The 23,123-nt window shown below is 33.9% G+C and overlaps 1 protein-coding gene across 1 annotated transcript; it reads right to left on the minus strand.

Moving 5' to 3' along the window:
* Positions 1-12,048: 12,048 nt before the first annotated feature.
* On the minus strand, positions 12,049-13,198 carry LOC101251017 (uncharacterized). Its single transcript, XM_004245265.1, has 4 exons — positions 12,884-13,198; positions 12,692-12,793; positions 12,238-12,578; positions 12,049-12,139 (listed from the first exon to the last, which is right to left on the minus strand). The coding sequence occupies exons 1-4, from the start codon at positions 13,196-13,198 to the stop codon at positions 12,049-12,051; spliced, it is 849 nt and encodes a 282-aa protein (XP_004245313.1).
* Between the last annotated feature and the right edge of the window lie 9,925 nt (positions 13,199-23,123).

Here is a 23,123-nt window from a genome sequence, read left to right on the forward strand (position 1 = left end):
TCTCAATAACAAGTTCAATATTAATCAATTACAACCTCTACAAAAAGGCACTCACAATTTCAGCAACACAAAAGATCAAGTTCATCATATAGAGGTAACCAAATATCAAGTACTTTCCAACCATCAATAAAATACATAATCGTGAAGAATGAAGGATCTCATGGGATGCAATGCAATAGATACCATGAATGATATTCCTCAAAATATCAAGTACTTTATCAATCGTATATACATGATACTCCTTGGAAATACATTGAGAGTTCATGACCCATGGGGGACTCGCGAGGTCCATATACCGACACGGACGATCTCCATGCGTTTGTGCGGAGGATCTCAATGAACTATCATAAATCAAATAAATTTTACACGAACGATCTCTACGTTCCCAAATTATAATCATAACTTCTCCATTGCATGAACGATCTTCACGTGACAAAATACTTTTAAATCGATCTCAACACGGACAATCTAAACATGTTAGAACTTTATTTATATCCAGTCTCATACCAATGCATGTATGCAATTATCACAATTATATGAGTTCAGTAAATAACAGAATCACACATAATAAATCAAGTCAATAATAATCAAATAATGCCCATATGTTTTAGCATTCTCGGATTACAATGGAAAGGGAATCTACACTAACATATCGAAGATGAGCAAGTAGACCAAACAACGCTATAGTTTTTGATAACTATAGTTGTTTAATTGAGAGGTAGAAATTAAATAATTTATGGAATTACCCATTAACCAACAAATAATTAAATAACTTATTTGATATCTATCCCTTAATTAAATAACCATAGTTATCGAATAATTTCAAAATCTTAAACCAACTTCATCGACTAATCATAAAAGAATTGAGACAACTAGCGAGATTGATAAAACTATAATTTTTATGATAATTTCTAAAGTTGATTTTTCGGGTCATTACAATGACATTATTAGTAGATGGTAAGGACTGTATTGTTTATTTTGATGTTTCTCATTTAGGCTTGCGTGGTGTATTGATACTGGAAAAGTATGTTATAGATTATGCTTCTAGACAGATGATGATCCATAACAAGAAATACCCCACCCATGATTATGAGTTGGTAACGATAGTGTTTGCTCTTAAGATCTAAAAATATTATCTTTATGGGGCCAGGTATAAATTATTCACTAATCATTGCAGTCTATAAATAGTAGGCCAAAATATGGTTGGTATAATCCAAAGAAGGTCAATGTTATGTTACAAATAGTAGGCCAAAAAATGGTTTGCATGGCAGCTTGACATATTTAGGGGTGTCTAAGTGACTTTTGGCCATAGATATTTAGAATTTACAGTCTAAGTTCATGCGGTTGGGCGTCGTTAAGAAGGTTGGGTGTTAGCCAATATTGAGGTAAGCCCACATTTGTAGAGTAAATCAAGGCTAAGAAGTTTGAGGGTGAGAATTTGAGTAGGCTAAAAAATAAGGTGATATATTGGAGACCCAAGATTCCTCTCTCGATATAGAAGATGTGCTCAATTTTAGAGAAAGAATTTGTGTTTCTTGGGTTTGTGAGTTGATCCTTAGTGTGTTGGCAGAGTTTCATGATTTATGAAATTCTACTCATCAGGTGTGACCAAGATGTATCAGGATTCAAGAAAGCTTTATTTGTGGTCAGGGATGAAGAACTACATTGTTGAGTATGTTTCTAAATGTCAAAATTGCCAACAGGTAAAGTATGAACACTAATAGTCTGCAGGTTTACTTTAGAGGATGTCTATTCCTAAGTTGAAAAGGGAAAATATATCCATGAATTTTGTAGTTGGACTACTTAAGACCTTAAGAAAGTATGGCTTAATTTGGTTCATTGTATGCAGGTTCACTTAATCAACCCACTTTACTCCAATCAGAGTGGATTACAACTCTCAACAGTTTACCAAGATTTATATCAACAAAATAGTAAGGTCGCATGGGTGCCTCTTTCTACGATTTCAAATTGTTCAACACAATTTACATCAAAGTTTTGGGTCACATTGCATGATATTTTGGGTATTCAACTAACTTTCAATATAGCCTTCTACCCATAGACTAACAGTCAGTCAAAGAGGAAAATTTGGCTACCAAAAGACATGTTAAGAGCGTGTGTCATTGACTTTGGGGGCCACGGCGATCAATTCTTGTCCTTGTGTGAGCTCTATTATAATAAAGATTATCACAAAAGGATTAATATGGAAATATTTGAGGCATGCTATTGGAGGGTATGTAAATTGCCCATATAGCGGTTTGAGGCTACTGATGTGAAATCTTTGGCTATTTATGTGGTTAACAAAGCATAGGAAAGGGCGAGGGATATTCAAGCTAAGTTATTGGTAGCCCAGAGTAGGTAGAAAGACTATGTGGATCGTAATGCAAGAGACATGACCTTTCAAGTTGGGGGAACAATTTTCGTTAAAAGTCTCACTTATAAAAGGAGTGTTGAGATTTTGTAAGAACGGTAAACTTAGACCTTGCTGCATTAGTATGTTTGATATTTTTGACGGCATGGGGCTAATGGCTTACAAGTTAGCACTTCAACCCAACTTTCTATGAGTCCACCTAGTTTTTCATGTGTTTATGTGGGGATTATATCATAAAATGAGATCAATAGTGTTAGATAAGGACTTGAAGTACTAATAGGAACCAGTCATGATTCTTAATAAGGATATCTAAAAGTTGAAGACAAAGGAGAATAACTCAGTAAAGATCTAGTTGAAACATCATCTAGTTGAGAAGGATACTTATAATACGAGACTAAGAGGGACATGCGAGATAATTACCCTAACTTGTTCTAGGGTTCAAATACTATCCTTTTTTATGTTTTAGCATTTTTTTTTTTCATAACTTGAGGACGGACAATGGATAAATTAGTATCTATTGTAAAGACTTGTCGAGGTCATCATGAGTAGGTCAATGGTGAAAGATATAAGGCTAGAAAACATTTCAGGTAATGACTTGAAAATTTTATGCTACGGTAGTCTCAACTAGGTTAGGTGAGGTATATGGTAATACAGGAATGAGTGGTTTGAAATATCTAGGATTTGTATATACTTTTTAGTGTCCAATATATTAAGGAACCTGTGGGATTTAAAAAATCAAATTCAGGTGAGTAGAACTCTCAGAATTGATATTGGCATGAAGTGGATAGTTTGAGACGTCAAAGGAAGAAAGGTATGTTGCGAACAAAAAGATTTTTAGGGATTTCCTAGTCTTTAAAGTTCATGTAATCTTCTATAGAAGGTGGTGACCATCGTAGCAGACATGAGCAGATGCTATAGCGGTGACAACCACTAAAGCAGGGTAAATCAGGATTTTATGTAGAAAATGTCCCAAAATCTCACATTTTTTGGTATCAATGATCTTGGAATAGGAAGGGGTAAATTAAGGTGATTCCTACTTATTTTCCATAAATTTTGTATGTAAAGGTAAGTCTATTACTCCTTCATCTTATAAATTTATTTTTAAGAGAATCTAGGATATTACACTTGAGGGAAGGTTTTAACTTGATTTAATGATGAAAAAAGCCCTAGGTTGGATTGAATGATCATAAATTTGTCTAGAATTAGGATTTGGTTATAATTCGGGCATTGTTGGGACATTTTGAATGATTATTGTATGCGTTTATTGTTTTAGACCAACAACAAGTCAAGGTATTAAACAAGGGGGAAGCTCGGGTTCTTTAGAGTTTCCTAGAGGCTTGATTCGACATAGGTGTAACACCCCGCATATTTCGAAGCTAAGACCCGCATCATTCTTCATTTGAGAATAAGGTAGTGTTGGGTGATTTTTAAATTGTTTGTAGGTGTTAAGAATATTTTTTTAGTGTGAGAATAGATTTGGATATGGATTAAGGCTACTAGAATACCCTAGTACAAATTTGAGTTGAAAGCTTCCTAACAGATTAAGTTTTGATATAAGATTCTACTTGGGTCAATGTTAAATGATCAAATATCTCAACAAATAATGAATAAGTTGAAACATAACCTATAAAATCAAAGGTCTATGAATTTTATTTTCAACGCCGCCAAGGTTTACCTCATTTCAGAGTAAAATTATATGATTATTTTACTAGAGACTACCACAATAAAGTTTTTTGAGTCAGTAACCTAAGGGTCACTTCTACGGACCGTAGAAATGGATATGACCTGTACTTTAGACTCTTTAAAAAACTTTGGAGAGACAAATTTTGAGGTTCAATTTCTATAAACTCATCTACAGGGGTTCGAAAGTTCTACAAGCCATACTTCATACCCATATGATGAACTTTTGAGCCTTAAAATTCAATATAAATTCTATGAATTGGATCTAAAATGTGTAAAAACTTATATGGGTCATATTTTTGACCTATAAAAGATTATTTTGAGTCTTAACCTTTACTATGAATTCCACGAATGGGATCTATGGTCCGTAGATCAAACCACAGACTATAAATGGATTGTGGAAGATTTTCGACAATTTTTTAAGTTGAGTTTATTTTGTCTTTTCCACTTTTCCTAAGACCAAACTAAAATGTTTTAAACTCAACTAGGGGGAATATATTCCACCATACTCAATTTTATTTTATTTTATGCGCTCAACTCCCCACTAAAAATTAAAATCATGAGGAAGACAAAACTAGGGTTTCTAGGCTTCCAATCAATTTCTTTTTCAAACTCTTCAATAAATATGTTATTCCAAATTTGCAAGGCTATTTAGAGTGATGGAATAGGTTCTTCCTCACCTCCAAAACTCAATTCAGTTAGTAAGAGTTAAATCTAGGGTTATACCCTTAGTTTCAAGAATCTCTTATATAAATCAAATTATTATTTATGAGTTCTAAATTCTTGTCTATTTGTTGAACTATATTATGCTTTGACATCTTTGAGCTATTATTCATGTTGATAATATCACATGTGCCCTAATTTCTGAGTTTTGATTGAGACTCTTCAAAACGATCATTTTTCCATAAATTAAATTTTAAGAAGTTAGCATGAGTTTAAGAGCAAGTTAACTATAAACTTCTATTTTGAGAAGAGTTTAAGGAAACTAAATTATTATCAAATTATCATTTTTATGTCTAAAGTGAGTACTATTTTTCAAAATGGTGTAAAGAGTTTATAAAGTTTACAAAAAATAAAGTACATAGCGTTTACCTCTTAAAGAGGCTTATTTGAGAACTTATCTCAACCCAAAGAGAGTATTTTACTTGAGCATTGAGTTATATATTTTAGGTGTATTATTGAGCACCGATATGGAAAAGAATTTAGAAAACTCATATTCCTTATAAATCAGGTAGCAAACATGAGATATGATCGTAAGAACATTCGGGCGACTCTTTATTACCTATGAGAAGGTCGATTAGATAGATTTCTGAGTTGATTATGTTCTATACACCGATAAGGAATATCTCAGTTCTGACGGTGTCGATGAGACATTAACTCATCACAAGATTCACTGTAATGGTTGACAGTTAAAGAAACTCCCTAATAGAGCAAATAGTATTTGTCTTATATATATATATATATATATATATACACATAGTTCTTTGAGTTAACATCTTTTACTTTGCAAAGCTTTAAATGATATTATCTCTATTTATGATTTACGTTCAGTTGAGTATTTCTCCAGCCCTTTCAGTTCAGTTATTGTTTCTTCAGGTATATTACATACTCATACATTAAATGTACTATTGTTATTCGACTTGTATCTTTGTATGATGCAGATATATGTGTTCAAGATCATCAACAACTGTTTCATTGAGATCAATTTGAACTCATTGACAACTTTTAGTGAGACATCCTTTCTCTCGTCGACTCCATTTTATGTCTAGTTTAGTTATTTTGAGGTTTCTCGCTTGCTTAGATATCTATCTTGAGCAATATAAGCTCATAGACAGAAAATATTAAGAGTTTTTCAGTATTTCTTTTGAGATGTTGTGCAAAATCTTACGACTTTCATTTAGTATATTTCAAACAGTTTAAATTGAGTATTTTGTGACAAGTGAGTTACTTTAGTTTTAAACCCATATTTGCTTAAATCAATCTTCAGCTAAAAAGTTAGTCATGGCAAGGGTTTTCTTGGGGACTAGCAATGATTCTTAAATGTCGATAGTCAGTCAAGGCAAGGGTTTTGTCACGCCTAGAGCCTACACCTTAAATATGGCCGACACCCAACGACCATTGCTGGCCTTTAGAGAACCCTTGGCCTGACTTACTTAACTCAGTGGAAGACTTAATTCAAATATAAATATGTAATATTCTCATGAAAAACACTTTAAATAATAGTCTTGGCCAAAATGACACGTAAGTATCAAAATCAATATATATATCTGTAATTAAAGAAAGAACCAAACTGACTGTCTGACTATTATTTCTCTATGAAGCCTCTATAACTACTAAGATAAATGTTGGGACAAACCTCACAACATTCTATAAAGGAAATACGAAAAGCAATTTAAGATTCCTTCATAATGCAAGGAGATCAACACAAACTCTGAAGTTTAAGGTGGATCAACGAGGCACTTGATGTTGATCCTAGTTACCTGCATCTAATTATAAGACGATGCAGGTCAACTGGCTTCAGTACATTGAATGTACGAGTATGCTAGTTAGAATTTTAAACAACAACTATTAAGCTTGATAGGATTAAGAATGAACTTACCTTGGCTGCTCAACTCAAGAAGTAATAACTCAATGTAAAGCACTAAAGACACATGAAATATATATACAACTTGTAATAGCAGTGTAAACACTTAGTGCATTAAAAGTAATGCGTTATTACACTCAATTTTTACTTATATGAAAGTAATATAATTTTTGTGGGAGATTCTCTAACCGACAACCATCACTATGAGTCTAAGCGATGGTACAAGATTTTACATCACGTTGCAAGAGGACCTCTCTATACCTTGCCGTTAGTATAGAATCTGAACTACTAAGTAGATACACTAGTCAATCATAAAAAGCACTAAGGAATCATCTAAAAAGTATAACCCTTTATTTGTCCATGGTGGCTACATGGCTTATGGATATTTGAGTTGATATGAACTCGTGTCCCCATATAGGTGCTCAATACTACTCTCAATATACTTTTCTCATATGTTTTTAAAACAAATTCTTCTCCGGTTTGAGGTAATTTCTCAAACATAGCTTTAAAAGCTATCTTGGAAATCATAGTTCCCATTTTCAAAACTAGTGAAAGGATCTGTGGAAGTCTAGCTTTCTTAATTTCTCAAAATGTGAAAAAATTTGTACTCTTAGGGACTACTTAGTTTCCTTATAACTTTTGAGAAATGAACTCACGCTTAGATTTTTGTTTTACTTGAAACTTAATTATTAGGGAATACTTAGTTCACTTCTAAATTTTGAGACTTCGACTCAAGTCATTAATGATTGCTCAACTTGTAGCTTGAGCCTTCAAATAAATTAAAAATGTTTGTTTAACAGTCTTGAAAACTCGAAGAATTCACTTTGACTTGTTTCTTAATTTGTAAATTTGACTCTTAACTTCTTTGACTTTGCCGTTAACTTTCTTGAATTTGATTATGGACCATGATCTCATATTTATGGATGATTTCATGATCTTTAGATGTACTTTAGATTGTTAGAATCAACATGGAATTATAGGTACATCACTTAGGAACTCGTACAAAAATATGGGGGGAATGGGATCTTCGGGTGACCCTGGAGCTATGTGAATTGTGGGGCATCAAAGCCTGACAAACAGAGACTGTCCTGATGGGATCTGGCTGGCGCAACGCACCAGGCCCTGTCCGGAAAAGGCTGCCCTGAGGGGCTCTAGCAGGCGCGGTGCCCCAGGTCCTGTCAAACGGGATTTCCAACTTTTCTTCTCTTATTTTCAATTTTAATCTTATATAATCCCATAGATATCACCCCATACACTTACGATCATATAAATTTTCAATAAACAATATTTTAGACTTGTAAATCAACCCAGAAACACGAATCAAACAACCCAAAGTATACTACAACTCAAGCAACAAGAATTCAACAATTTTTCATCAAGAACTTCAATGTTCATTATTCAATCGACTCTTATTGCGCAAAATTAAAACATATTATTGTTTATGTGGAAGAAACCATCACAGAAAGATCTCACATACCTTAAAGGGATCACCCTCAACGATCTTGGTGTTCTTTGTTAAATCTTGGTCTTTTCTCATTTCTCATTCTTCTCTTGTCTTTCCTCCCAATCCCTAAGCGTATTAAATCTTCTAAATACTGACTTGTGTCTTAATTTGACCCCTAATAAACCTTTAAAGCAAATTAGGAAATAGTAAGGTGAAAAGATTACTTTACTTAATAAAATCCAAATTGGACTTTTCTCAATCCAACAGCACAACTTTCGATATCGAAATTTTTCAAACTCAACGGCGTTGGAAAGTTCTTCAAGGGCTTTCAAACCATATAAAGAACTGACCGTAACTCATGTTGAACTAGAAGTTATGGACATTTGAAAATAACCAAAAACTTACTTTTGCACTTAGAAAATTTTCCAGATTTCTCCTATTCTTTCAAAAAATAAATATTCTTAGGAGACCTCTTTCACTAAGCTAAAGGTAGTAACATCATTTTAGTAAGCAACCAACAAAAGCAAGTAATAACATGCTTACACATAGTCTTAAAAGTGCTATGAAGATAATTTAGTACCTTGATTTGTACTCGCTCCGGACTCAAAGTGATGTTCATATCTGTTCTTCATATCATCTTCAGCTTACCAAGTTGCATCTTCAACAAATTGGTTCCTCCAATGTACCTTGACTGATGTCACTTCCTTTGTTCTCTACTTGCAAACTTGACGATCCAAAATTTGAAGAGGAATCTCCTCATAGAATAAGCTATTCTTAATCTCAATATTATCAGTTGGTACAATTAATGAAGGATCATCCAGGAACTTCTTCAACATAGACACATGGACTACCAGATGAACCACTTCTAACTTTTGGGGTAACTACAACTCATATGCTACATTGCCAACCCTCTTGGAGATTCTATAAGGACCCGTGTTGGGGACTAAATTTTCTATTCTTACCAAACCTCATAACCCTATTCATGGCTGAAATTTTTAGACACAATGGTCTACCTCAAACTCTAACGGCCTTCTCCTAATATCTATGTAGGACTTTTGGAGACTCTATGCCATTTTCAATCTCTCTTAAATCACTTTCACTTTGTCTATGTCTTGGTGAACTAAATCTGGTCTTATTAACCCTACTTCACCAATTCTAAAACATCCAATAGGAGATCTGCATATTCTCCCATAAAGAGCCTCATATGGATCAATTTGGATGCTCGAATGGTAACTGTTGTAAGCAAACTAAATTAGAGGTATGTGATCATCCCAATTCCTTTTGAAGACGATCACACAAGCTCTCAACATATTTCTAAGGTATGGATAGTATGCTATGTTTGTCGTTTTGTCTGAGGATGAAAAGTAGTGCTTAAGTTCACCTTTGAACCCAAATCTTTATGGAAAGATTTCCATAATTGTGTAGTAAATTGTGCACCGTTATCTTAAATAATGGAGACCGGAACTCCATGAAGTCTCACCATCTCTTGAAGGTACAACTTAACATAATCCTCGGTCAAATAAGTAGTCTTTACCGGCAAGAAATAGGCTGACTTTTTCATACTATTGAAAGTCACTCAAATAGAATCATGTTGCATGCGATGCCTTGGTAAGCCTGTGATGAAGTCCATATTAATCATCTCTCACTTTCACTCTGGAAGTTCTATCTTCTAAGCCAACTCTCCAGGTCATTGGTGTTCCACTTTAACTTGTTGGAAATTCAGGTATTTGGCAACAAACTCAGTAATGTCTTTATTCATGCCATCCTACCAATATACGTCTCTCAAATTGCAGAACATCTTTGTGGAACCCGAATGAATGGAATATCTGGAGCTATGAGCCTCCTCCATGATCCTCTCTTGGAGTCCATCTACCCTAGGTACACACAACCTACCTTGATACTTTAGCACACCACCTCCCCCTTGCTCAAAAGCTAATACTCTTTGCTTATGGAAATTTGACTTCAACTCAGGCAAAATGGGATCTTGCTCTTGTTCACTTTCACCTCAGACATTAGTGATAATTCAGCCCCATTAATCACATCTATCCCTTCGTCTGTGGAATCGATAAGTCTGACTCCCAAGCATGCAAATCTTTGCACATCTTTATATAACTTTCTCTTTTCTTCCTCAACATGGGTGGTACTCCCCATGGATAACCTGCTTAAGGCATCAACAACCACATTAGCCTTATTTGAGTGGTAAAGAATACTCATGTCATAATCCTTGAGTAGTTCTGACCACTTCCTTTGTCTAGTGAACACATATTGGAGGCTCTTGTGGTCAGTGAATATGTCAACATGAACACCATATAAATAGTCACGCTATATCTTCAAAATAAAAACTATTCCAACCAATTCTAAGTCATGAATCGAATAATTCTTCTCATGAACCTTCGACTATTTGGAGGAATAAGTTATAACCTTGCCATTGTGCATTAACACACAGCCTAAACTAAATCTTGATGCATCGTAGTACACCACAAAATCTTGAGTACGCTCTGGTAAAGTAAAAAATGGAGGGTAGTCAATCTCTTTTTAAATTCCTGAAAGCTTTTCTCACAAGCTTCAGACAATTGAAACTAGATTGTGTTCTAGGTTATCTTGGTCAAAGTAGCTGATATAGACAAAAAAAACTTCAACAAATCACCTATAATAGACAGCCAAACCCAAGAAACTCTTTATATCTAATGCTTATGTCAGTCTAGGCTAACTCTAAACTACTTCTAACTTTTGGAATCAACTAATCCCATCACCGGACACAATGTAGCCCAATAATGCCAACAGACTTAAGCCAAAATTCACACTTTGAGAACTTAGCATATAGATCCTTATCTTTCAAAGTCTGTAGAACAATTCTTAGGTGACTAGCATGATTATCTTCATTCCTTGAATAAACTAGTATGTCATCTACGAAGACGATGACAAACAGATCTAAATAAGGTTTGAAGACTCTGCTCATAATATCTATTAATGTTGCTGGTGCATTTTTCAAACCAAAGCACAATAACTAAATAATCATAATGCCCATACCTAGTTCTAAAAGTTGTCTTTGGGATATCACATTTCTTAACTTTCAACTTATGGTAGCCTGATCTGCGATCACTTTTCAGAAGCAAGAAGCACCTTGAAGCTGGTCGAAAAGATCTTCTATCCTTGGAAGAGGATACTTATTCTTTATGGTCACCTTATTCAATTGGTGTTAGTCTATATATATCCTAAGGGAACCATCCTTCTTTCTCATAAATAAAACCGGAGCGCCCCAAGGTGAGATACTTGGTCCGATAAAACCTTTATCTAATAGATCTTTCAACTACTCTTTTAACTCTATTGGTCTCATTCTATATGGCAGAATAGAGTTAGGACGAGTATTTGGAATGATTTCTATGCCGAAATCTATCTCTCTTTTAGGAGGAACTCTGGGTAAATAATCAGGAAAGACTTCTGGAAACTCTTTTACTATAGAAAATGACTAAAGGGAAAGTACCTCAGCACTTGAGTAATTAACACGGACTAAGTGATAGATACACCTCTTTGAAACTAACTTTCTCTCCTTAAAGTACGAAATTGAATGACCCTTAGGCACTACTGAACTACTACTCCACTCTATGACTGGTTTATTGGGAATCAGGAACTTGACAACTCGAGTTCTATAATGTATTGATGCAAAACACACATGCAGTCAGTCCATACCCGAAATAACATCAAAATCTACCATGTCTAACTCTAGTAGATCAACCATGGTGTTCTTATGATTGATGGAAAGAGGACAATCACAATAGACTTTTGTCGCTAGGATAGACTCCACAACAGGTGTAAAGACACAGAAGGGTTCACAAAGACTTTCAGGAATAACCTTATTGATTTGCAATATAAGGAGTTAAAAAAGATAAACTTGCTCCTGGGTCTAACAAACCATAAACATCTAAAGACTTTGATCATATCTGTGACAATATCTGGAGAGTTCTCTTGCTCTTAGCGGCTAGTGATTGCCCCTCCACCAATATCAGAAGTGGCTCCTTTAGGTGCATCCCTGTCTGGTGGAGCAGTTGATGATGATTGGGCTCTATTTGTCAGATTTTCATCTCACTGGTTATTCTTGGGACTGTTTCATATAGTGGCCCTCTTGACTACAATTGTACATGAAGGTGCCTCACTACCTACTTGTTCCACACTACCTTGGGACTAGGGTGGTCTAGCCTTAAAGTTCTACGAATTATGGACATTATACTCTTTTTTGTTTTAAGGTGCAGGTGCTCTAGCAAATGATGGTGCATGCCCCTTTTGTTTCTGAAATTTGGGTTGACTTGAACCACCCTTCTGTTGATCAGACTCATTCCGCTCTTAGCTTTCTTGTTCCTGTACTCCTCTCTGTCACTTAGATTTTCTTCTTCAACTTTTTGCATATAGACCATTAGCCTTGAAATGTCCATCTCCCCAATCAACATTGCAGTTCTACCTTCTTTTCTTGAAGCACAACCCAAGCTAGTAACAACAAGCTCATTCTGCTCGTTATATCCTTAAACATCTCAAGAGTATAGCGAGATATTTGGGTAAACTTCAACCCATATTTATGAACACTGAAAGAGTCTTATTTTAGAATAAAGAACTCTCATACCTTTGCTTTCTTCAGTTCTCGGGGAAATAAATGCCCCAAGAACCCTTCTTCAACACAAGTCCTACTCGGATTCGGTGCATCCTCATCTTTGCCCTCTTTCCGCTGATCAAACCAAGTCCTTGCCACATTCTTGAGTTGAGATATAACTAGTTAAACTCTCTCAGTATCAATCACATGCATCACCTCGAATACCTTTTTCAACTCTTCCACAAAGTTCTCCGGACCCTCAATAGAACTCGAACTAGCGAAGCTTGGGGCATTCATCCTCAAGAGTTCCCGAATCATAAAAGTGTCAGACCCTTCTTGTAATGCTTCCCTTTGTTGCCCGACTTGGTTAGTTACCACTTGTCTTAGCGTTCGAATAGCCTCGCGAAACTCAACACTAGTGACTTCCCTTTGAGGTTGCACATCAAGTACATTAGGTACCTCTGGCTCCTCAACATTTCGTATGACTATTCGACCTTTGAATGCTCTTCGTGGAAGCATGATGATCTCCAACACGCGCATGAAAGAATTAGAAGGGAACTTTTTAGAGAAAAAACTCTAATGCATAAAAAGAAATATCAAAGAAGTGAAGAATTTCCTTAACGTCGTAACCTCCTAATCATAGATGTGGCACGCCATACCAATGACTAAGACTCTACAAACACGACTTCATAGACACCCTAGGACTCTTGAACATTGTGCTCTGATACCAAGCTTATCACGGCAGAGCCTACTCCCTGAATGTGGCCGACACCCAACGACCATTGTTGGCCTTGAACAAACCCTTGGTCTGGATTACCTAACTCAGCAAAAGACTTAACTTAAATATAAAGCAAGAAACTTTTTGATGAGAACACTTTAAATAATAGTTTTGTCCAAAATGACACTTAAGTCTCAAAAATAATATATGTATATCTGTATTTAAGTAGAGACCCAAACTGACTGTCTGACTATCTATTTGTCTATGAAGACTCTACTACTACTAAGATGAATGTTGGTACAACCCCCTCACAACATTCTATAAAGGAATTACGGAAAGCAATTAAAGAGTTCTCCAAAATTCAAGGAGGCTCACCACTAACTCTGAAAGCTCAATTTGGATCAAAGAGGTGCTAGATGCTGATCCTGGTTACCTGCATCTGCATCATAAGACGATGCAGGCCAGCTGATATCGCTATATTGAATGTACGAGTATGCAGGTTGGAATGCTCAACTCAATAAGTAATAACTCAATATAAAGTAGTAAAGACACACAATATACATACATACATACATACATATATATATATATATAACTTGAAAAAATAGTGTAAACACTTAGTTCATTAAAAGCAATGCAATACTAAACTCAACTTTGATTATATATGAAAGTAATATAATTTCTGTGTTCTAACCGACAACCATCACTATGAGGCTAAGTGATGGTACAACTTCTTACCTCACGTTGCAAGAGGACTGCTCTATACCTTGTCGTCGGTATAAAACCTGAACTACTAAGTGGATCCACTAGTCTATGCTAACAAATCATCTAAAACTTTTGACCGTTTATCTGTCCATGATGGCTACATGGTGTATGGAAACTTTAGTTGGTATGAACTCGTGTCCCCATATTGGTGCTCAATACTACTTCCAAAATACTTAGCTCATATGCTTTTAAAACAATTTATTCTCAGGTTTGAGGTAATTGCTCAAACTTAGCTTTAAAAGCTCTTTTGGAAATCATAGTTCTCATTTTCTAAACTAGCCGAAGGATCTGTGGAGGTATAACCTCCTTTATTTCTCAAAATATGAAAACATTTATACTCTTAGGGACTACTAAGTTCCCTTTACATCTTTTGAGAAATGAACTCGCTCTTTGCTTCACTTGAAACTTAGCTCTTAGAGAGTACTTAGTTCCCCTACAATTTTTGAGACATAGGCTCAATTCATTACTTATTGCTTAACTGGTAACTTGAGACTTAAAACAAAGTAAAAATATTTGTTTAAGACTCTTGAAAACTCTAAGAACTCACTTTGACTTGCTTATTAACTTTTAAACTTGACTCCTAACTTCTTTGACTTTGACCTTAACTTTTCTTGAATTTGATTATGGATTCAAAGACAATGATCTCATATGTATTGATTATTTCATGATGTTTATATGTAATTTAGAGTTTTGGCACAACTAGGAATTATAGGTACATCACTTGGGAACTCGTACGAAAAGATGGGGGGAATGGGATCTCCAGGTGCTCCTAGTGCTCTGAGAGGCGCGACACCAGAGCCTGACAGACAGAGACTGTCCTGGGGGGATGTGGATGGCGCTACGTGCCAAGCCCTATCAGACAGAGGCCGCCCTGAGAGGCTCTGGCAGACGCAGCGCCCCAGGTTTTGTCAGAAGGGATTTCCAACTTTTCTTCTCCGATTTTCAATTCTAAACCTTCTATAATCCCATGGATCTCACCCCATATACTTAGTATAACTAAAATACTCAATACCCAATAGTTTAGACTCATAAAATAGCCCGGAAACACAAATGAAACAACCCAAGGTATACTACTTCTCAACCAACAAGAATTCAATGGTTTTTCATCAAGAACTTCAATGTTCATTATTCAGTCTACTCTAATTGCACTGAATGAAAAATATTATTATGTGGGTGGAATAACCCATCACAGAAAGATCTCACATACTTTAAAGGGATCACCCCCGATGAAACTCACTCAACGATCTTGTTGTTTTTGGTGAAATCTTCATCTTTTCTCCTTTCTAATTCTTCTCTTCTCTTTTATTCCAATCCCTAAGCGTATTAAATCTTCTAAAAATTGACTTAAGGCTTAATTTTACACCTAATGAAACCTTAATACAAATTAGGAAATAGTAGGGTGAAAAGACTACTTTACCCTTACTAAAATTCGGATTGGATTTTCCTCAATCCAACAGCCCAACATCAGATAGGCATATCTCCCTCATACGTTATCAAAATTATGCAAACTTGGCGGCTTTAGAATGATCTCTTCAAGGGATTGCCAACCGTATAAAGAACTGGCCCTAATTCATCTTGAGCTAGAATTTATGGACGTTTAAAAATGACCAAAAACTTACTTTTACACTTGGAAAATTTTCCAGATTTCTCCTATTCTTTCAAAAAATAACTATTCTTAGTTTCTTTGATAATCCTAGATATTTCGGTTTACGAGATGTTACAGGTTTGCGTGGGGGCTAGCAACGATTCTCGAATGTTGGCTACATCGAAGGCTCGTGACGTGACAATAGAAAGTGATTGTATATTTTTCTATTTATGTATACATGCATGTCTACTGGTTATAGTATCATTGTGTGATGCATGTTGGTAAGAAGATAAAAAAGAATATGAAATATCATCATGTTGATATCCTCATGCAATGAACATGTTATTGTTGCTTATGATTTCAAGTGTTGTTGTTCATAATGAGTGGGATTGTGCATGATTATTTGTGACTGCTGTTGGTTCATTATATTGATAACCTCATGCAATGATCCTGTTATTGTTGTTTATGATTTGACATGTTGTTGCTCATAATGAGTGGGAATGTGCATGATTGTTTTTGACTGTTTGTTTGCTCGAGTACCATATCGATATAGGAATACTAATGGTTGGCTTGAGTACCATGTCTCGTATGTTTACTGACTTTAGTTTGCTCGGGTACCACACCGGGTACACTAATGATTTATGTGTGGGTTCCATGAGAGGAATAAGTATTTGTTATTATGATCATGTGGGACATGGATCTAGGTATTGATTTATTTTTTGTTGTTGTGACTGAGGTATATATTCGTAATTGTGGTATATGTGTTGGCATGTCTTTACTATGTTTTAGTTGTCTATTTACATTCATAGTTTGGAACTGTTCATGTGATCCTACCAATTCATTGTAGTTGTGTACTGATACCACACTTGCTCTTTCTTAGTTGAGTACAAGATATATTAAGATGGTTGATACGATACCTCAGTTGAACAAACTGTGACCTCGAATTCAAGGGTGAGCTACTCTTTCATGTTGCCACGAGCAGTTGCGGAGTCGCTTTACAATGAGAGGGTTCATCTAAACATCCTTCGGCGGAAATTTATATGATCTATACATGGTTAAAATAATCTCTTAGGTATATATAGTAGATGAGGGACCCACTTTGACTACTTCATGTGTCTATTTTTTTTTTTGGAGCCCCTTAGTGAAAATTCTGGCTCCGCCACTGACCACGAGTTCTTCTATATTTTCTTGTCCATCTTTTTTGACACAAACACTTTAAACTATTGGACTTATGCTTTCTAGTTTCGAGGTTGCATTTCTATTGTTGACTATTTATAATTTTGATACAGCGACTTTCCGTTCTTAAAGATTTTTATTTCTGCAATGTTTTGATTATTGGTTAAGTTTATGGGGACACAAGTCTTTGGTAATTTTTAAACTACTTTTCTTAGTTTTATATCATGATCATTTGGTTTTACAAATGACGTGCTGGTTCTTGGATTGTCAATTGGTTCTCCCTCTAGGTTGTTGCCACTCACGGTGGTTTGGGTGGTGACATCTCTACTCCTTTCTTTGCTTGTACCCCACACTCAGAAGATTAAAGATTTTTATAGGTATCTTTTACCCAACTCCTAAACACAAAAGGTAGGAAGTAGGTTGGTTATATATATATATATATATATATATATATATATATATATATATATATATATATATATATATATATATATATCCTTCATAGTACCTAACCCCAATTTGAACTTTGAGTCATAGATTGGGAGTCTCATTTGGTATGTATATATTTGGATGCATTTTTTTTTCTTTACAAATAAATATACATTATTATTTTGATAATTACTGTACTAGATTTTAATAAGGTGGATAATTCAAGTTGTAGTTAGTCCATTAATAGTCTACTACTCTACCTTGCATCAAACAACTTTTAAAGGTAGAGGGTCTGAGCGGTTATTTGCACATTTTCCCCTAATTTTTGAGTTGGTCATTCAATACGTCCTATATAATAAATAAGTAGTACGATATTTCATGAGTTATGTCTCGGTAAAATCTTGGTTTCTTATCAATATATTTTTTACTATTATAAGTTTTATTGTAAAAGGACAAAAATGAAAGACTATAATTCATTAGAAAGACAAAGGGTGACATTTCCCGGTGATTGCTACTTTACTTTGCATCACTTCATTATGCATAGGGTTTCTATCCCACCAGCACCCAAAAGTACAACCCCACTCTTACCGAAAATATAAATGTAAAAGAAAGAAAAGAAAATTAGAAGCAATAATATATACATGTGACTTTTGGTTGTGATAGTTCATGGATCATGAGAATATGGAATACTTTAAGCAAAGCTGAGAGTATAAAGGTGTCACATACACACTTTATAAGTAATGAAATAAAATCATGCGATATTGGATATATGATTTTATTTCTCTCTGAAAATTACATCACATTAAAGAGAAGAGTATCAGCCTTTTAATAGATACGTGTCTATCAGGCACATACATACTAGCTAGCTAATGGAGTGTCCACATATTCCACAAACCATTATATGTATTTGAGATCTATTAACTTCTCTCTATTTCCTTTTTCAAAATTTTACCCTACAAATTTTCCTCTTTTCATTGTGCTCTTGCTTTCTTCTCTTTCATTATAATTTATTGGGCATAATATGTTTTTTTATTTGGCCTCAACAAATATATATGTCTTCTAGATTATGCATAAATAAAAAGTTAAATTTATATAAAAGTAAATAAATAGACACATAACATATTCATCCTACGCAGCATTCTTCATGATAATTTTATGTTCTATATAGCATTTATATATATATATATATATATATATATATATATATATATATATAAAATTCATGTATGTGTGTCTACTTGTTCTATTTTATACAAATATAAATATTTTATTTGTGCTTACCCAAAGTTTAACGACTTAAATATTAGCTGAAATCAAATTAAAAAACTTATTCATGTATTTTGTCTAATTTCTTGAGAGTAGTTTGCTTAGTTGACATGTTTGAAATAATGGGGTACCTTTTACTTTTCGGAAGTCTCATTATTGGAACTTTATGCACTTGCATATATAATATAATATCTCTATTATTATCATATATAATAAATCCACAATGTTGTATGAATTAACAAATGATATATTAGGTTGCAAATGACTGTGACAAATTTACAATGTACAACGTCGTTAATGTGGATGATTATAATTAATTTGCGCCTAACTTTGCAAAGTAGGTACTTTAAAAATAACTTATAAACTTCCTTCAAAAATAAATAGGTAAAATAAACAAATAAAGTATTAGTCGAGAATTATGCTAAAAGAAGTTTAGCTTCATTGACAAATTTTAGATCTCAATACGTGCAAAGTCAATTAGAACATTAATAAGTTAATTAACATTTTCTCAAATTAAATGATTAATGAGAGTTATGTCCCAACTGTTTTTGTGGAAAATTTCAATCTTTGCTGGCAATGTAGGAAGGGTTAGGTTTGGCATAAGGAAATAGTATTCAATTGAAATTTTCTAAAATGACAGTTATTGGTTACCAATTTTATTTTATTTTAGTTTTAGTGATAGATAAAATGTCAGTAACAAAAATTTTGGTTAGCTAGTAACTACTCCAAGAAATTAAAACATGCATATATCGCTAATTAATTTTTTGAGGAAGAAATAAAAATAATTTAGTCAATAGCTCTATGGTCAATGCTTCAAGTACTCTATTCATTATAATTTGTTCAGAATGTATTTTTCTTTAACGCAACAAATGAAGTGCATATTTTATGATATTTATATTATTTAGTCTACTTTGTTTATCACGATCCCAAACTACTTCCTTATGTGATACTAATTCTACTTTTATTCATTTTTTATGTAATGTAAAGAATAGAAAGTAAATTACGTTATAAAGAGATTATTTTTTCCATTTCAAAACATAAGAAGAATTTGTGTAGGATGTGGTTTTAATGTCATTAACATTCATTATGAGTTATACATTCTTCGCTTTGAAATTTCTCTTTGGTAAATTCTATATAAGCATGACCTTTGTGATCATTAACAGACACCCAACAAAAGGGAAAATTAAACATTTTCCTTCTCTATTCTTTTCCTTAAAATATTTTGGGCCATTGGTTTTGAGCAACCTCCAAACTCTCAGCTACAAGTGCACGTGTTTGAGAGTGAATGTGGAACCTTGGGGAGCGACCGGCTACAACAATTTACACCGGAGTTGAACCCAAATCGCTTTCAAGGAAGTGACTTGCCACGACAAAACAATGTTTATGATAAGTTATTTATTACTTTATAATTTCAATCTAATATCAATATTTTAGTATTTTTCTCAACAATTTGAAAGTGATTTTCTAACATGCAATATTGATAAATGGTTATTTCTTTGAACAAAACTTTTAATGATTTGTCAAAACTTGAGCCTTTGAATGGAAATAATTTTAAACCATGGTCACAAAAACTTTTAATTTTCTTTGAACAATTAGAAGTTGATTAAGTTTTATTTGAAGAACCTTCTATGAATAGCTCTAACAATACTACTAACTCAAGCAATGTTATAACAGTTGATGATTCTATTAAAGTGAAGGTTGAAAAGGATAACAAAATTGTTAGAGGACATTTGCTAAATCATAGGACTAATCCTTTATTAGATTTATTTTTAACATAATAAATTTACCAAAGAAATATGGGATAGTTTGGAAAAGAAATATGGCGTTGATCATGCAGGAAGAATAATGGAACAAGTTCATGAATATGAGAACTTGACTACTGATGTTCTTAACGAGGACATGAAAATATGTGAGATATTTCAAGCTAATGTTCTGCATAAAAAATTCCCACAATCTTGGAGTGATTATAGAAATCAATTAAAACATAAAAAAAAGAATTATATCTCCAAAAACTTATTAATCACATGAGGATTGAAGAGGCCGTCTCAAAGATAAGGTGGAAGAACTTTCTCTTACTTCTTCTAAAGCTTATATTGTTGAATCTTCTAGTACAGTTTCGAAAGATAGGTTCAAAGGCAAACTAAAGAAACTCTCGTAAAAGGTCATATGAAGAACAAGAATCAATTCAACAAGCGGTAGAGTCAAATTCAAAAATTTAAGGCCCCTTGTCTTGTTTGTGAAAAAGTTGGTCAAGGCTGACAGGTGCTATCAAAGAAAAGGGAAGAACTCAAAGCAGGTTGAACAAAGTGATGTCCAAGCTAATCTTGTTGAAGGTGATGAAGTGATTGTCGTTGTATTCGATGTGGCAAATCTGGTGGCAAACAAAACTAACTAGGTGCTAGAGACAGGCGCCTCAAGACATTTCTGTGCCAATAAAAAGTTATTTCATGACTTTAAGGAGTCCATTGATAAAGAGTGTGTTTACATTGGTAACTCACTACTGTTGGAGTTATCGGTAAAGAACAAGTTTTATATAAATTAACTTTTGGAAAGATATTATCCTTCACAATGTTTTGTATGTTCCCTCCCTTAGTTGAAACTTAGTTCCTGGAGCACTTCTAAAAAAAGATGGCCTTAAACTTATTTTTGAAGCTGATAAAATAATTATATCTCGCGGAGGAGACTTTGATGGAAAAGGATATCTTAGTGGAGGATTATTTGTATTGAACATTATTCAAGTCAATAATGCAAATATTTCAAATTCTGCTTATATAACATTGCTTTTATTAAAAGACTTAGAAAAACGAATTAATTCCTATGATAAAAACTGATGAGTTTTCTAAATGTCTTGTATGTGTAGAAGTAAAGCATGTCAAGAAGCCTTTCAAATCTTTTATTAGTAGAAAGAGTGAATTATTTGAAATAATACATTCAGATATAGCCGATTTCAAGAACATTGTGATCAAAGGTGGAAAAAAGAATTACATTACTTTTGTTGATGACTTTTCTAGACACTAAGGTATATCTTCTTAAGTTTAAATATGAGGCCGAAAACATATTTTTTAAATTCAAAGGAGAAGTGAGAAATCAATTAGACAGAAAAATCAAGAGATCTAGATCTGATAGGGGCGGTGAATACAGTACTAAAACACTACAAGATTTTTGTGAGAAAGATGATATTATTCATGAGGTTGGTGCTACCTATACTCCCCAACAAAATGATGTAGGAATATGAAAAAAATAGAACCCTTAAAGAAATGATGAACTCTATGCTTTTAAACTCTGGTCTATCTAACAATATGTGAGGAGAAGTAGTCTTGTTTGCATATTATATTCTTAACAGAGTCTCGCATAAGAATTTAGGCAAGACCTCATATGAGTTGTGCAAAGGGTTTGCAAGTTGTGCAAAGGGTTTGCTCCTAACATGAAATTTCTGAAAGTGTGAGGGTGTTTTGCTAAGGTTGGTCTACTGATTTCAAATGAGTAAATGTTAGATCTAAGACTTCTGATACTGTCTTTATTGGTTATGCTCAAAATAGTACTGCATATAGACTTATGTCTCTAAGTTACCATTTTATTTGTGAATCTACAGATACAGAATTTTTTGAGCATATTTTTCCTTTGAAACATAAAGTGACAAGTGATGTGCAAAATAATGCTTCTGCATCTATGTCAAACAAATCTCATGTTATGCCTTTTTCTAATGTTAATTTCAAATGAGCATGAAAATGAACTTAGAAAGAGTAAAAGACGTAGAACTTACACTAGCGTTGGTTCTGATTTTATCACTACTTTCTTAACAGAAAATTTTGATATTAATATTTTAAATGACGAAATAGTGTCTATCTATTCGATAGAAGAAGTTCGTAAGACTTATGATGAAACAATGAGATCAAAATATGTTATATTTTGGAAAGAGACTATTAAAAGTAAATTCGACTGTATAGTTTCTAATCACACTTGGGACTTGTATGATTTACCTTAAGGTTGTAAGCCCATAAGTAGCAAGTGGATATTTAAGAAGAAATTGAGACATGATGGTACAATTGAAAATACAAGGCTAGACTTGTGATTAGAGTTTTTAACCAAAATAAAGGTGTTGATTATGTTCATTCTTATTCTCATTTGACTAAAATAACGATCATTAGAGATCTTATTGCTTTAGCCTCTATTCACGACTTAGTGGTACATCAAATGGATGTCAAAATATCATTTCTTTAGAGGAAGAGATCTATATAACTCAACCTAAGGGTTTTGTGGTTTCACGATAAGAGGATAAAGTATGCATATTGAGAAAACCCTTGTATGGGATAAAACAAGCCCCTATGCAATGGTGCTATTTCGTGAAAATCTTCCAAACAGGCTTATATAACATGTTCTACCATGGAATTTGAATTCATTGCTCTCAAGTTTGCAAGGCAAGAAGCTGAGTGGCTGAGCAATCTTTTGACGGATCAGCCATTATGGGGAATACAAACATCACAAGTCTCTCTTCACTATGACGCACAAGCAGCAATTGGAATTTC

This window comes from Solanum lycopersicum, chromosome 8, assembly GCF_036512215.1.
Source record: "Solanum lycopersicum chromosome 8, SLM_r2.1".
Taxonomy (NCBI): Eukaryota; Viridiplantae; Streptophyta; class Magnoliopsida; order Solanales; family Solanaceae; genus Solanum; species Solanum lycopersicum.